General features: G+C 46.8%; 1 protein-coding gene across 2 annotated transcripts in view; it reads right to left on the minus strand.

Annotated features, from left to right (window-relative positions):
• Positions 1 to 17,790, minus strand: part of Smyd3 (SET and MYND domain containing 3) — a 547,366-nt gene that overhangs the window by 67,532 nt on the left and 462,044 nt on the right. For both annotated transcript variants that reach the window (XM_032915340.1, XM_032915339.1), the window contains one exon: positions 14,587 to 14,761. In XM_032915340.1, coding sequence (XP_032771231.1) covers positions 14,587 to 14,761 — 175 coding nt within the window. The remainder of the gene's footprint in view (positions 1 to 14,586; positions 14,762 to 17,790) is intronic.

A 17,790-nucleotide genomic window follows, 5' to 3' on the forward strand; every position in this document is an offset into this window, starting at 1 on the left:
AGTCTTACTTGCAGTAGGTCCAGTAGGTCCCTGAATTTATCCTGAAGTGATTTCTCCAGTTCTAGCATGTAGTATCGGGACAGACATATTTCCAAGTTGGCAGAATCCCCACATTGGTTCCCTGATCTATGGAGTGAGGACTGTTATGGTTAGAAGTGCCAAATGGAAGCCAATGACCTTGCTTCTACCAGGAAAATGGTGAATCAAAGACAGTATCACACCCCAGGAGGAATTAATTTCAGAAATTAGTGCTACCATCAAGGACTTACCACACCTCCCTTTAACTCTCCTCTCTGGTCAGTGAGGAGACAGATGGATCATGGAGAATGATAGCTGACTCTTGAAAACTTAATCGAGCTATGACTCTGATTACAGCTGCTGTACCAGATGTGGCATGTAGATTAACACATCTGGTACACAATATGCAGCTTTGGTCTAATGAATGCCCTTTTCTTGGTACCTGTCCATAGGGCCACCAGAAGCAATCTGCTTTCGTTGGTTAGGACAGCACTATACATTTACAGTTTACCTCAAGGATATACTAACTCTCCAGCCCTGTGTCAGAAATTAATTAAAAGGGATTATGGTCATCTATCTCTTCCACAAAATACTACCTTGGTCCACTAAATTGATGACACTGTGCTGATTGGACCAAGTGTGCAGGAGATGGCAATCAGTTTGGACTCATTGGTAATACATACGTATGTCACAGAATGGGAAATAAATCAACCCAAAATTCAAGAGCCTTTTAGATAAGTAAAATTTTTCTTAGGAGTCCAGTGGTTTTGGACATTCAGAGATATTCCTTCTAAAGACGAAAGGTAAGTTACTGCATCTGGTCCCTTCTACCACTGAGAAAGAAGCACAATGTTTAGTGGGTCTGTTGGATTCTGGAGACAGCACATTCCTCACTTAGATGTGTTACTCCAGCCCACATACCAAGTGACTCAGAAAGCTGCTAGCTCTGTGCAAGGCCTGAAACGGGAGAGGGCTGGCTCTTCACCAGGTCCAGGCTGCTGTGGGGTCTGCTCTACCCCTAGAAGGTACTGGAGGCAGATAGGGATGCCGCTTGGAGCCTTTGGCAGACCACTATAGGAGAATCACAGAAGAGGCCTTTGGGATTTTAGAGCAAGGCTCTACCATCAACTACAGGCAACCGTGTTCCTTTAAAGGGACAGTTCTTGGCTTGCTATTGGGTCTTAGTAGAGACTGAATGTTTTATAATGGGCTACCAAGCAACCATATGATATGATACTCAACATTATCTGATCTACCAAGCTATGAAATAGAACACAGAGCAGCAATAACAATCCGTTATCAAATGGCAGTGGAATAAACATGATCAGGCCTGAGCAGGGCCAGAAAGCAAAAGCAAGTTACATGAAGAAGCTGCCCCAAATGCTTATGGTTTTTACTCCAAGTACAATGGTGTCTGCTGCCAAGCATACTCCAATAGCCTCACGGGGTGTTCCTTATGATCAGTTGACTGAGGAAGAGAAAACATGGTTCTGTTACACTGATGCTTCTGCCACATTATACAGGCATCACCCAGAAATGGGCAGCTGCAGCATTACAACCCCTTTCTGGGACAGCCATGAAAGACACCAGCAAAAGGAAATCTTGACAGCGGGCAGAACTTCAGGCATACATGTGGACATACTTTTTGTTTGGAAGGAGAAACACTCAGATGTACAACTGTTCACTGATTCATGGGCTGTAGCCAAGGGTTGGTTGGATGGTCAGAGACCTAGAAAGAGCATGCTTAGAAAATAGGTAAGAAGTACACTAGGGAAGAAGAATGTGGATAGATCTCTTCAAAATGGCTAAAGGACGTAAAACGACTTATGTCCCATGCTCATCAAAAAATGACTTCAGCAGAGGGGGAGTTCAGTAATCAGGTAGACAGGATGACCCGTTCTGTGAACCATCAACCTCTTTCCCCAGCCATCCCTGTCATTACCCAATGGGCCTGTGACAAATGACCACGGTGGCAAAGACGGGGCTTATGCATGGACTCAACAACATGGATTTCCATTCACCAAGGCTGACTTGGTTACAGCTAGATCTGCCAGAGCAGAGACCAACCCTGACCCCTAGATATGGTACCATTCCTCATGGTGACTAGCCACTGACCTGGTGGCAGGCTGACTACATTGGATCACTTCCTCTGTTGAAAGGATAATGGTCCATCCATCCTTACTGGATCAGATACTTATTTTGGTTATGGATTTGCTTTCCTTCATGTAATGCTTCTGTCAAAACTACCATTGGTAGACTTACAGAATGCCTCATTCACTGCCACTGTATTCCACACGGTATCATTTCTGATGAAGGAACTCACTTCCCAGCCAGAGAAATGTGATGGTGGGGCTATGATCATGAAGTCCACTGGTCTTACCATGTTCTTCCCAACCTTGTAGCACCCTATAGCAGTTGGCCTGACAGAAAGATGGCATGGCCTTTTGAAGACACAGTTGCCATATCAATTGGGTGACAGCAGTCTGGAGGGCTGGGGCAGGGTTCTCCAGAAGGTGGTATATGATTGAAATCAGTATCTAATAATATGGTATGGTTTCTTTCATAGCCAGGATCCATGTGTCCAGAATGGGGAGTGCTTCTGCCAGGAGCCACAACAAACATTCCATTGGACTGGACACAGATATCCCCCTGGTCACATTGAGCTTCTAATGGCCTTAAGCCAACAAGCTACAAAAGGAGTAATGGTGTTTAGAAGATGACTGATTCAGATTACTGAGAAAAAAATGGATTGCTTCTCCACAATGGAGCTAAGAAAGATTATATCTGGAGTACAGAAGACACTTTAGGGAGTACCATGTCCTGTGATTGAGGTCAATAAGAAAGAACAACAGCCTAATGCAGACAGGATAATAAAGGTACGGATTCTTCAGGAATGAAGGTATGGGTCACTCCTCCAGGAAAGGAGCCAAAAACTGCTGAGGTGTTTGCTGAGGGTGGAGGAGACACAGAATGCACAGCAGAGGAAGGTAGCTACAAATACCAGTTAAGGCCACGTGGCCAGTTACAGAAAGGATTATGACCAACGTGAGTATTTTCTGTCATATTTTGTTAAAAATGTGGTTTGTATAGAAATTTTTATTTTCTTTCCTCAACTTAGGTAATATAATATCAATTGAGAGAATTTTAGTTGTTGTCATACTTAAATTTGAGAAAATCAAAAGAATGCCCTTCAAGGAACACTGCCATTTATTGTAAAATTTGTAATGTGTTTGTGGTTGTATGAGAGATAGTTATAACATTTTAGGTAGAATTATGACCTTGTTGGTTCACCTGTGAGGGATTTTTTTCTTGATTAAATCATTTGAAGTGGGAAGACCCACTTTTAATTTGGGTCTTTTGGGATAGGAAGATATACCTTTAATTCAGATATTTTTAGGTGGGGAGATCCACATTTAATCTTGGCTGCCCTGCCCACTGGCAGCCTATGTAAGGATGGAGGAAGGAAGCTTGCTTTCCTTGCTCCTGCTCTGCTTTCTTCGCTTGCTCCTGCTCTGCTGGCAAATCCATTCCTTCACTGGCGTTAGAGTCCCATACTTCCGGATTCCAGCGTATGCTGTAGACCAGCAAAGACATCCAGCATTGTGACCAGATTCTTGGACTTTTTGTTCATAGACAGCCATTGTTGGACTAGCTGGTCTATAAGCCACTTGAATAAATCCACAATATCTATTCATTCATTGTATCAGTTCTGTCCCTCTGAAACTCTGGGGTCTAGAAAACCCTAATACAGGAACCGTGCCTCCCACCTACAGCAACACCAGGGCCAATTCAATGCATACCTTACTATGTGCATTGAACCGAACCTACCAATGAATACCTACTATGTGAATTGAACCTACCAATGCAAAATACCTACTGTGTGCTAGGTCAGTTATGCAAGAGACAAGTGTGAGCAGAACAAACTCTGTTCTACCACATCATCATCTACAACAGAATGTTCTCTAACCTTGGCCACAAAGTGAACCAGTACAACACATAGCAGTAGGACAACCCATCTGCCCTAGTTCCTCTCGGGCCTCTCTGGGGTCCTGATCCCCACCTCTAGTTTTCCTTCCTTCCTTCTCTACCACTGACTTCCATTCTGAGAGCCAGTGTTTCTAGCCCTTTATTTCAAATATGAAGGTATAGTCTTTTTCGAGGGTAGGGGTGGGAGCAGGTTGTGTCCGAGAGGACTGGAGAGTATGGGCATATACTTCTGGGGGACATCAAAGCCACTGAACTGTTTCTTACATGGAGGGATTATGTATATGTGATTTATAACAATAAATGTGTTTAAAAATATAAACAACCAAGAAATACCCCAAACTCAAAAACTAACAAGAAAAACAGACAGAGAAAACAGAGCAAACAGTGAACCTGAAGAAAATTAATCATCTGGCAAGTGAAAGAGAATTTAAAAAATACTTAGGTTTCCATGATGCATAATCTACAAAAGCTTTAAAAAAGGAAGGGGATCTGTCTGTCTGTCTGTCTATCTATCTATCTATCTATCTATCTATCTATCTATCTATCTATCTATCTACATAAGAGGTCAGGATTGTATTCTTGTAAATTAAAAAAATAAATTTGATGAATCCAATTAACGACCTGGAAGATAAAATCCCAGATAGCCTCTAGAGCACAAAGCGAGAGATGTGCGGCATAAACACAGCTTAACAAGTGACCGGTGTGTCTTCAGAAAAACAGAGAAGATGAAATTAGAAAAGAAAGTAGACAAATTTCAACAGAGATAATAGCAAGACAAGAGTCTTTAAAACAAAATGGCCTTGCATGAATGAAAGCAAAGAATGCTTAGGCCTAAACACATCAAAGAGCCATTCCAGACCGCTCGCAGAAGGACAGAGTGGGCAGATCAAAGGAAATGAGTCCAACAGGCTCCTGAGACAATGCTCGCAGAAGCCTGGCAACAGGTCTTTGTGCCTGTCATTGAAAATGACTTTGAATTGAGAATTTTATATTCAAGTCCTCTGTGGTGAGTGAGAGAGACAAGCTTCCATCTTCCACAGTCAGAAACAAGGGAAGCCAGCTACAGCTCAGAGAATGAGAAAATCTGTAGTACGCTGTTTGATGTGTCAAGGAAGCCAATAAAAGAAGAATGCCTTTTTAGTGTAAAGCGTGATGAGAGTTGGAAAAACATATAATACATTTAATTAGGCTTATCTGTTGTTTATTTATTATCTGTCTGTCTGTCTGTCAGGGTTTTGAAGCTGCAATGTAGTCAGGACTGACCTTGGGTTCCTGGCAACTCCATCTTCCCAGTGTCATGATTATAAGTGTGGACCACCACCCCTGGCTTATTTAGTCCTGTGTGTGTGTGTGTGTGTGTGTGTGTGTGTGTGTGTGTGTGTGTGTGTGGAGAGAGAGAGAGAGAGAGAGAGAGAGAGAGTGTTAAAATAATTTTATTAGATAAAAGTTTGAAAATGTTACTTAGGGGATCAAAACAAACAGGGATGATGTCAAGAAGAATTCGACAGCAGTAATGAAGGGAGAGAAGGGAAGCGGATGCAGCTGGGGAGGTGGGCTAGTAGTCAGAGAGGTGTCCCTTGTTGTCAGTCATCTGGACTGAACGGTTCCAATGACACCGACAAGCAGCTGCTGGCAAACTTACACATCAGGAAACTGTATTGTGAGCTGGGCCTTGGTAACAGCAAAGTGACCTGAAACCACTATTCACAAGCTAAGGGGGCGGCAGGGGAGGGGTGCATTATCTCCACGCAACTTACTTTGGAAAACACTGCTTAAAGGACGAAAGTGGGTGCCTGTGCTGGGGCCCTGGGGACAGAGGGTTCGTGGATGATCAAGAGGCAGGTCACAGGGACTAAATAAGACTCTTTGACAGTGATGTTGTGTTTCTATAAACCCAAACAGACTACATTGTGTTCACACATCTCAACAGGGATTAGCGCCTGTTCCTATTGGTTATTTTTAGATTAAAGGTTGTCTTCTCATGGAAAGCTCATGAGTGAGAGGGGGCACTTGCTTTCTTTCTGTTCTTTGGGTCTCTGAGGGCCTGAGCAGTCACCTCCTGGCTTTCTCTTTCCCCTCCCTGGTCAAGTGAAAAGGGCCACGCAGTGCTGGCAGGCAACACTGAGCTTACGAACACATGCTGGTCAATGAACCTAGAGGAACAGAGACAGTCAGGGTGGAGAGGGATGCTTTGCAAACTGATAGATAAAAACCAGCTTTAAAAAGGCAGCTCCATAGGGGTTGGGGATTTAGCTCAGTGGTAGAGCTTGCCTAGCAAGTGCAAGGCCCTGGGTTCGGTCCTCAGCTCTGGGGAAAAGAGAGAGAGAGAGGGAGGAGGGGAGGAGGGAGGAGGAGGGAGGGAGAGAGAGAGAGAGAGAGAGAGAGAGAGAGAGAGAGAGAGAGAGAACAGTAAAAGGCAGCTCCTGCCCAGAATGGCCTCTACTCTAGGAAAGTGCAGCACCCAAACAGATCTCCCAGTTGAAAGTTTGGATGTTTTTAGGGCCTAAAATCTATCTTCTTATGGTTAAAAACTATTTCAATTTAAAATCTATGTCCTACAGAATGCTTTGCATATATTAGCATATACACAGATACCCCACAGATAACCTGTGTAGAAATAGATGTCCTTTGTATTAACTTACTGCTACCTAGGCTCCAAGTGTAGACTTTTGATATGCCCTTGCCATATACAATGTACCAACCAAACGTTTCTGATTAAAATGATGGTTTTGAGGTTGGTTTAATCCCCTGGAGTATTATTTATTCTCCCCCCACTTTGAGTCCCTTGAAAAATAGGATTATATAAGTTCTATTTATCCATCTTCTTCACTGAGATAAAAATGACGACTTAGGACCATTCTTTTAAAGGGCACTTAGAGGCATATCCCTACTCATTTTCCCCAAAGGGTCCATCAATCTGCTAATAACTAGGGAGCAGAAATGGCTGCTTCAAAGGTATAACTAAATCTTACCAGTCCGCAGTTTTCTATCTAGAGAAAATGACCTAGGCACACTTTCCGACTTCTGCTGAGATCCAGGTGCACTCTCCTGGTGACATCTCCAACATGCACAGAGAGGTGTCTACAGACAGAGAGAGATGACGCACACCAGGGGCCAAGAGCCTTTGCAGAACCTTCTTCACAATCTGAGTAGGCACGCCAGCTCTGTGACTTCTGTCCCACAGATGTGACCTTGCCTGCCTCCCAGATCCACCTTTTCCTCTTATAATTAAGTCTTCCTTTGAAGCAGCCAGCTTGGCCCAAGTCAGCTTTGCTGCTGAATCGGAGATGTTAGGAATGAATTGGCTCTGGCAGAATTCCCATGTTGCTTTCTCTGTGGGTCTGGTTTATTGGCCTTTGGATCTCTTTCCTCCCTTTGAATTCTTTTCTACATGACCCTTCACGAGGCTCTTTCTGAGTGGAAGAACATTGTAGACACCATCCCTCCAGTTATCCTCCAAGTTCCTGGAGGATGGGTTTCCCATACCAAACCTACACTCCCGAGGGAGCTGCAGTGCCCGTCTCTCTTATAAGTGGTCTCTGTAAAATGCACACTGCTAAACGGGGCTCTGGGGAGCACAGAACACATCCTCTGTTGTGGGGCTAAAAGGGTGTGAACCGGAGGTGTTGAGAGCTGTCTTCTTGTATGCTGTGGGAAAGGTGGGAGGGAAGGACAGTGTACAGTTTGGCCTGTACCCTTGTGCCCTGGATCCTGGCACTTTTGACGTGACTCTGGCTGGAAAGCTCAGTGGGCAGCAAGTGCCCTTCTGTGTGTGCACACGAGTCTGACTCGTGTCAATGGTGATGGACTGGTTCAAAGTCCATCTACAGTGGGAAGGCAGGGTGGGGATGAGGTATCGGGGAGGGAGAAAAGAAGAGAGGGGAGACACTGGAGACATGTCCTTCAAAGGCACATTCCTCCAAGTAAGTCCCACCTTCTAATAGTCACTCAGCTATGAAATCATTAACAGATCAATCCCTTGATGCAGAAAGAGTCACCATGGTCCAATCAACTTTGACTACTGTGGGACCAGATCTTCAACACATAAGCTTTTGGGGCCATCGGATATCCAAACCAGAACTCGAGTTCCCTCTGACTCGAATGCTTTTCTAAAAGCAGTAGAATAAATGTGCCTGAGGGTAGAGCTTGAGGCCATCGCTCTATCATTAAAGAGCAAGTCATGAGGGTACCAGCCTCTTCCTCTAGAAGGCAGAGCTAAGCTCTTCCTCAGTGGGGCTGTGGGGGATGGGCAAGTTGCTTGGACCACAGCAGGCCCTTAATAGATCACAGCAATCAGCCTTGGGTATAAGGGCGCTGAAAGGCGAAGGAGGCTCCTCGGGTCCTTTTACCTAACTCGTCCAGAAAGCCGGGGCTAACGAATAGCAGAAGATGCTTTTAGAGTTGGCGAACTCGATTTATCTCACTCTGGGAAGACATTACAGCGATACTCCCCATTACAAGTGAGAGCGGATTGTTTCCTCTTTAATTCTGAAGGGCAGTGTTGGTATGATTGGTGTCCTTTGTGTAGCCAGAGCAATTTCTATCATCCATTTCACTCTCTGCAGAGCAGGGTGCTGTCGCCACCCCCCTACCACTACCAGAGCAGCGACCTCCCTTCTGTTCTGGCTGCCCACTGTCTATCTCAGCAGCTGGCTGTGCCTCCTCCCTCGGATACACTGAACAATGGGGGCATTAACGGGTTTTTCATGGCGGTCTGCTTTAACAAGCTCAAGGGCTTCGTCGGAACTAGTTCAGAGGGTGTTTTTCTTGCTCAGAGTAAGTTGACGATGTCGAAAGCTGCAACCACGATTCTGAAGGACATTTGCTCCACATCTCCTCATTTCTCTCGAGGACCTCTTACCGCTCTTTACGAATGTTATCACCATTCCCTACTCTCATCGCATTTATGAGGCTTGAGAAATCAGCCTCCTTTGTGCAAATTAGTTGACAGCCCACTCATCCATCCCTGGGTGAATTTCTAAAAACTCAATATGGATTTTATTCAGAACACACAAACAAATGGCATGGAATATATATACTAACCGCATTTTTATAATCATAAAGCACATGCTTTATATGTAATAAACATTTTTAAGCCTTTCAACATTATATCTATCATTTTCTGTGTAGACACACACACACACACACACACACACACACACACACACACACACACACGGCCTACTTTCTCTTCTAAGAGGTGAGAAAAGGAAGAGAAATAGCAGCTCTGTAGCTAGCTGTAAGGGCAGCCAACCACAAGACTGATTCAAAGGGAGGAGGGCACCGCATCCCCGAAGATTCCGTCAGATCTGCTCTCCGTCTGCTTATGCTGCAATCGGTTGTAATAAGGAAGGGAAGATTTTTCTGTCAGAAGAGCCAAAGAGCTTCTGTAACCCTTGGGGGAAGTGTAAGAGAAAAGTGAATTGGAGATGGAAAATGTGTTTATTCTGGGAAGCCCGGAGAGAATTTCTCAGTGCACATGCACTGCTCACAGACAGGGCTGAACACAAAATAGTACAGGTTTCCAGTGATTTGGCCTCAAGGGTGGAGAATGGCTTTCTTCTTGGGAGTTTGTCCAGTTTGGTAGGATTTGAAGGAAAGGGGCATTAATATCTTTGACCCAGCATAGACAGGAGAATGCCAGAGAGAAAGATTACCCACCAAGACAAGCCAGACCGGCAAACAACGGGGTTCTCTGGTCTGCCCCATGAGCTGGCACAGGAAGCCACAGAACTCAGCAGTAAGACACCGTCCTGGGGCATGAGTAATCTGAGTTGGGGGCAGGCAGCAGGTGATGGTGCTGGCTTCCTTCCTTGGCCAGTGTCTACATGGCTGGTTAGAAAGGGAGTCTCCAGGGTGAATCTAGTTGCTCCTGGCCATGCTGGCAAGGGCTGCTGCCTAATCTTAGAGCTCTGAGGCCCTACAAGCTAAAAGGCTATTACTTTTCCCAAGAATGACAGGTAACTTCTATGAGACCCACACTCATGAAAAAACAGATGCAGAGGGACCAATCCTTGGGATGGGTAATTTTTACAAACAGGGAGGAGCCAATGTTTGAGCTGCATATAGACCACCAAGAATATGGGCCAAATTCAAATCCTTCTATAATCCCTTATTCGAAGACCTCAAAACGAGACAGCCTTTGGGGGTAGGATTTTTAAAGAGTTAATTGGGTTAAAATGAAGTCTTTGTGGTGGGCCCTAATCCAATTTGTGGCTTTATAAAAAGAGATCGAGACAGATAGAAAAACCTCTGGGGCACCCCTGTACAGAGGGGTACCATGTGGGGACATGATGAGAACATGTTGTTAAGGCATCCTGAGTGAAATAATTTACTAGGTTTTATCAGAGTGTAGCAGACAGGTGCCAAACTGGGGCCAGCAATGCTAAAGGGAAGGCCTTAGCTGTACACAGTCCTGTCTATGTCAGGCCAGTGATGCTAAAGGGAAGGCCTTAGTTGTACACAGCCCTGTCTATGTCAGGTTTCAAGGAGACGGAACAATGAATGAAATGTTAAGATCAGTCAATGAATCACAGGAAGCAAAAGCACTTGATCCATCGCTGGTCCGGCCATCTACTCGGGCTCTCAGTTAACTGCTCTCTTGAGGAAACCCAGAAGTGGGCTAGTCACAAAAGGACTAGCAAAATGGCAGGTGGTGCCACAGCCATGTAATGTTGACCTTCTCTGGGTTACAGAGACCTCCTGACTTACAAGCATGGCATGGCCACTAGCCATCAGCCATATTTTCTTCTCTTCCCGCCAACCCCGTTCTCACTGATAGGAAAGGACAGACACCTATCTGAGCTGGAATCTTGCTCCCTTGGCTTCCTCTCCCCAGGACAACTCCTTTCTCCTGGTTCTCTGTGGCGTAAGACTGTGGACATCTACACCCAGTGTTCTTTCTATTGCTTCTCTGCATTGGCCCCAGGGGGGCTCATACAGTGTCATTTCCAGGGGCACAAAAGTACTATTTATGACTAACATGAGTATCAATGAATCTCACCCTAGGCTTTGATTAAGGGGAGGGAGAAGACCCTGATATGTTTGGAAATAACTTTAGATCAGGACAACAACGACAACTACTACCACCACCACCACCACTATTACTACTACTACTACTACTACTACTACTACTACTACTACTACTACTACTACTACATGAACAGATTTATCTTATTCATATTCCTTTGAGGATGAAGTGACCTGGTTGGGGGTAGGGTACAATTTGGTGACTACAGCTACCCAAATTTAAAATGACCATGACTTAAACTATACTTAAACTAGAGCAGGCGAGCAGTTAGGAATTTATACTGATCTATTATGCAGATCTGACAATGTCACCACACAAAGAGGAGTCAAATGGTTTGATCTCAATCGTAGCATGGTTTGATACAATGAACAGACTGGAAATAAAACTATGGCCTGATTCTGAGATGACACAACATATATCTGTTATGAGGTTATGTATACAGACACTTTGCCTTGTGGAAGACTTAATAAAAAAAAAAAAAAAAAGGTCTGTAGTAAATTGCACCATAAAGTCATAAAGTTAAGTAAGATCTATTGGGTAAAAATAAGTGAGTCGCAAAGCAGAAGCAGGGGTTGAAAGCAGTGGGCTGTATGAAGATGGCATCTGGACACAGTGTCCTCCAAGGTCAGCAGTTCAAGCTTATTCAAGGTCACGACTGACAAAGTGCTCAGTTGAGGCTTGACCTCAATCTGGACACAGCAAATAGTAGATTGACATTGTCAAATTATTCCTGCAGATAGCAATCCAGTCACAGCTCAGTAACCCGGGGCCTCACTAACTGTCTGTGTCCTTGGCTAAACGTCAGCAAAGGCCGGCCTAGAGCAGTCATAGGCCACTATGAAGGTGACTGACAGCACACGAAAGTCATCACCATCTTCCCATTCTCTTCTGGTTCTGAGACTGTCAGGGGCTCTCACCCAAAGCGCCTGCCATTTTCACTTGTCCTGAACTAAAAGGGAAGGGGCAAAGTGTGTTCCGTGAGTCTCTTAACTGTGTTGGTTCTAGACTGCTCATCGCGCTTGCTCTACAGTCCCTCTGATGGCAAAAGGCACTAGTCCTACTCACTGGAAGTGGGCTGGGGCAGCATGCTGCAGAGCCATCCCTCATAGAGCCTTAGGGAGGAGAGACTGACGCAGGCTTGAAAACCTGTCTCTGTGCACAAGGCCAAACCACACATTTACAGGGAGAATGTGACCGGCCAACGCCACGAAAATGTCATCAACAGTTTCTCATACACAAGGGAGTGCGCTGTGGAGGACTTGGCCTCGTCTATGCAGAAAGGTTCTGTTTGACTTGAGTGCTGGTTGGTCAAACTGACAGCTAAGTGGAGCTGGGTTGGTGCTGTGCAGAAGTCTCTGTGCATGTGTGCAAAAGAGGATTCACAATGCAGTCAGGACAGCGAGAGCTTACTGGGGGGGCAATTTAAATGGCTGTTTTGAGTTGGCCTTGGCAGGGCTGCCTGGATGGCAAAAAGAAGGGAATGATGGGGCAAGAATCTGCTTCAAAAAACAGACAGCCAAGGGATGGGGGACCAGTGCTGCCACAGGGCCTTGGAGAAAGGCAGAATTTCTCAGTCTGTAACTCCTGGCCTGGGTCCATCCATTCACCATATTGCCTGTGTTCTAGGCTCCTGAGGCCAGGCCCCAGCCCTTCAGAGACCGAGCCAACCATCACATCACAGACTGCCTGCCACGTCAACGCTCAGTACGGCTCCAAGAGAGCAGCCTTATCTCTCTGTATTCAATTCATTCTTTCAGAAAACCCACAAGATTCCTCACCCTGAACAGACATTCCACTGCTCATGGGAAAGTCTCTGGTCTCTCCCCTCCAGGCAGCATCTTACAAGTTAGATTAGAGCTGACTCACAGGCAGCCCCAGAGCAGTTCACCACGAAGGAACAAAAGCAGCCACCTGCCAAAAGTCTGGAAACACCCTTGGGTCTGGAGACACTGGCTGGCTTGTGGGTCTCTGACACCGACCTGTTTATGGGGGCCTTGGTTCTCGTCAGGTTCTTCTCAGCCCACAACTAGTTTTGACCCAGATCTGACTACCGACCTAGGGTCACACGGGATGGATATCTCTTTCAATATTGACGGCCTGAATCCTAAACCTGCTTCTGTTCTTGATATGCGGATGGAGGTACTCTCCCCTCTCTGCTGTCTGTCACCCAAGGCTCCCCTCCCGTGGGGACAGGCAGTGCCCCACCTGTTTCACTCAGAGCCACTCCCTGTACCTGTTGTCCCATGTCCCATAGGTCCTGGCAGGGATTCTCCCCGTGTCTCACCTTCTTTGGCTAGGCCGTGCATGTATCATCTGTAGACTGGGGAAGTTTACATCTTCCAGGAAAGGTTCCCTGCTCTGCTGACACTGTCCCTTTTATATCCCATGTATCACTGTCTTCGTTGCGGCGACCTGTCCTGAGCTGGGCACTGGGTAACTCTGATTTCAGATTATTCATCTGCCCTGCATTCTCCCTGCTGGCTTGTTCTCAGCCTCAGTTTCTCTTCTTTCTCCCATGGAAAACTTGCTGCACTGCCCAAACCTTTTAGCACTTGACTCCAACCTCCCTTTCCTCTCAGAGCTCTTCACATGACAAGGCCACCTAGGGGCAAACACATACCTGCCAGGAGGAGCTGACCATAGGCCAGAAAAACATAAATCGCCATCAGGTATGGTGGCATATTCTTGTAACCCAGGACTGGGAAGGGAGCTGAGGTAGGAGAATTACAAGTTGGAGGCTAGCCTGGGCTACAGAGCCTAGGTTCTGCCCACACACACACACACACACACACACACACACACACACACATGCCATGCCATGTGCACACACACACACACACACACATGCCATGCCACGTGCATACACACACACACACACACATGCCATGCCACATGCATACACACACACACACACACACACACACACACACACACACACACACACACACACACGTGCATGCCTACACAAAACACAATATAATGAATTACCCATAGTTCACCAATAGTTTCTTTTCTGATCTAATGACTCACTGGAGAAGAACAGCCTCCTATTCTCTCACCTGATCGCAAGATGGCTACCAGGGCCAACTGTGCACGCAAGCAAGCACTCTGACAAATGACAATTCTGACAAACAGAGGAGACCCACCAGACTGTCAACCCAAGAGCATCGTATCTACCTCCTTCACCTGCATCTGAAGTCCAAAGAGAAGTCTGAGTCACATGCTCCTCCCCAACTCCTCCCCACCCCCCGCTTGTCCTCTTACTGCAAACCTTGCACTGTCTTATAATCACCCATTCCACGCAGCAACAGTATTTAACTCATTTCTGAACAAGCAGTGCCAGCATCCCGGAAACAGCCTTGCTAGTGACCGATGGATGTGTGAAGAAACAGGAATGAACGAGACAAGGTTTGGTTGCGTATGCTACATGCTGGTGGGCATGCTTGATAAGAAAGACTTCGGTCTTGTATCAGTCGGAATGGCTTAACAGTGGCCATCCACCCCGTGCCCACAGTGGAGACAGCTGGGTCTCAGCCCTGTCTCACACTCACCGGTACGGCTCCATGGTGCGCATGGCGTAGAACAGCGCCTCCTCCAGCATCCCCAGGTTGATGCAGGCGTCCATGGCACAGTCGAGCACCTTCAGCTGGTAGATGTTGATGTCGGGAAGCTGTTCCGAGTTGCTGTTTATGATCGCCTGGCACAGGGCCAGAACCTGTTCCCACTCTGTTATTAACTTAGTTAAGGACTCATTGTCTGCGTCAAGAAAGCACAGAGGTAAACGGAGCCATCTGAAGGGCTGAAGGGCTTCCAGGCATGGGAAGGGGGAGGCACACAGTATTTTTGCACAGAAGCCTGGAAACATACTTGAGAGACAAAAACACGTTCAAGTGGCATCTTATCGAGATAAATCCTGTTTACACCAACAAACCATTCTGTAAACCCTTCAGGAGAATTAACATTCCCGAAGAACCAGTCCTTCTCCGCACTTGTACAGGTTTCCTTTCAACTTAGTTGAGAAAGGAGTGAAGGTGTTTATTAAACGGGACTAAAGTTTTAGCTCGGCTCCCAAGTATTTACTGTGGAATTGTTTCTGTTTAAAAAACTCCCTTTGGAGAAGGCAGAAGCATGTGTTTGCTTCTGACTCATCTGCGTCCCGGGCATGCATGGAGCCCAACCCATACCAGTGCACAGGCCTGCGGCTGGTGGGCCGGCCGAAGAGACACACTTGTTTATAGTGAAACAAGGTGACCCAAACCTATACTTAAGTCAGCTCATGTGCTCTCACCTGAAACCCAAACACTGGGAGAACATAGTAAAGTCGGGGTGTGATGGTGCACGTCTTTAATCCCAGAACTTGGTAGGCAGGGGCCGCTGGAAGTTCCGAGCTACTGTGAACCACAGAGTGAGCAATAGGACAGCCGGGACCTCAGAGAGATGAGGAGAGAGGGGGGGAGAGAGAGAGAGAGAGAGAGAGAGAGAGAGAGAGAGAGAGAGAGAGAGAGAGAGAAGAAAATATTAAGAAATTGCTCAGTGGCTCTGACTTTCGGATTAACCATGTGCCAATTAAGGCAGTGATTAATTTCGTGGAGCCTCCGTGTGATATTCCGCTCCCCATGAGTTGCACCGCATTCAGGATGGCCTCAGACCGCTGGCTCCACTGACCCATCTGCCTCAGTCTCCAGAGTAGTGGGCCTACAGGGGTGTGGTGTCCGGTCCAGCTTCTATCCTCGCCACTGCAGACTGAAACTCCACCCTCTTATAGAGGCAGCTGGAGTACCAGAGCCATGGGGTCTCCTCCACCAGACTGCTGAAGGTGCGTGTGCACGTGCGGGACTCCTCGGCTGGGGTCATCACGCTCTGCTACGCTGCTGTTGTGTCGAGCCTGGGCATCTCCGTGCCCCGCCCCCTCCCCACTGAGGTAGCTCTGTACTATTCTGCTTTGATGTTAGAAATCCACTTGGGGAAAAACATGTGAAGATTCAGACCACAGAAGAAATGGTATAGATCCCCGCCGTTGATAAAGCTTGGTTCGAGCCTAAGCTAATTCTATCCTCTGTCAGAGTTGGAGCTTTGAGAGAGTCGAATGCTTTGAGGTAGGCTGAAAATAAAACGCCCATCTCAGTAAAAACTGAGTAAGACAGTGTGCCCTAAAACGGAGGGAAATCTTTTCGTGTCCTCTCATGAGCTAGGTGGAGCTCTCTGGGTGTCGTGGATATGGTTGGAAAGCTTACTGGGGTATGCAGTGCACGTGGCAGAGGTGTGAGTGCCTTCCTCTCTCCTCCCGATCACAACCCCTGAGCCTGACAAGCCGAAGGGGAGAGGATGGGAGACAGTCATTTCTCCTCGGCTCCTGTCTCTTCACAACTCCGCCTCCCATGCGCTTCCCCTAAACTGTGACTCAGGCCCTCTTCATGGGTACGAAGCTCCTTCACTCCTCTGCCCAGCAAAATCTACCTTTCCGCTGCTGGTGCCTGCAGAGCCCTGCTCTGAAAACACATCAGTGGGTCCTTCCAGAGACTGAGCCACACTGGGAACCGGGAATATGTAGCTCCCAGGAGAGATGTTTCCTCTCAACTAAGGGACAACACCTTACTCCAGAACGCCATTCTCCTTGGGGAGAATTTCAATCTGAGGGCCCTTTATGTCACCTCTTAGGGTGAGTCCTGGCTCCGATCCCAGAAGGGGTCCGTGTACTGAAGACGGTGATTTGAAGTTATTGACAGTTGGTGATTTTCCTTTGTATGCGTGTGACACGGATGCTTCAAGTTTGCAGAACGAATCCCCCAGAGGTTGGGGGAAAGCGGTTTCTTAGGCAATACGCTGATTTTGAAACAGATTGTGGTGCTGACCTCTGTGGCTTTTCATTCCAGGATTAGATGTCTGACGAACTGTCAGGAGGAATGGCTGTCTCTTACACAATGCCAGACATTTCTGTGGCAAGGCCTAAGCCTTGTTGTAACACTGCTCGCTGGATCCCCATTGTTTCTTGTCTACTCATTTCCATAATATGCTCTGCCTCATCAAGAGGCTGAGGTGGGTGCCTAACGAGTGGAAACCAGATGTGATAGTCTCTGCTCACTCCTGGGAACACATCTGCACCCCCCTCCCCCCCCCAGGCAGCAAAGGACTTCATACCAACCTCCCTCCACAACACTGGCAGCCACCTCCTGGCAGACAAAGTTAAGATTTCTCATGTAAACCGCTCTGGGGAGTCCAGAGGGAGGAACGATTTTAGCTACAAGTCTCTTCCTAAGTTAGTGCAGTCACATACTTGCTCAGATTTAGCCTTGCCACCTGTGGTGTCTACTATAACCGCTCTTAGCTGAGCTCTTAGCTAAAGGGACCCCAGTGCAGGATGGGGGCTTTCTGCCAAATGCTCTGACTGACTATAGGAGGGTGGGGACAGATGGACACACAGACAGACAGGGAATGAAGTCACTTGGGAATAAGTTGAGCGTCTTGAGACAGGATACCAGAGCAAGGTCTGTACGCATCTAGCCATTCTACTCTGCCTAGCGTCATTCTGGGCCACTTTGCATAAAAACTAACCCTATGCCCATTTCCTACCGGATGGAATGCTGGCCAGCACCAGCAGCATGTCTGTCACCTTCTGTATCCACTGAGGTGCTCCCCTTCATGGCTGGCCTGAATGAAGTCCCACTCACCTCCCCAGATACAGTACAGTCATCACATCCTTTAAAAAGCTTTATCTTTGTCTCTCTCCTCTCTCTCTCCCTCCCCCCTCCTCTATG

This window comes from Rattus rattus, chromosome 10 (assembly GCF_011064425.1).
Source record: "Rattus rattus isolate New Zealand chromosome 10, Rrattus_CSIRO_v1, whole genome shotgun sequence".
NCBI lineage: Eukaryota > Metazoa > Chordata > Mammalia > Rodentia > Muridae > Rattus > Rattus rattus.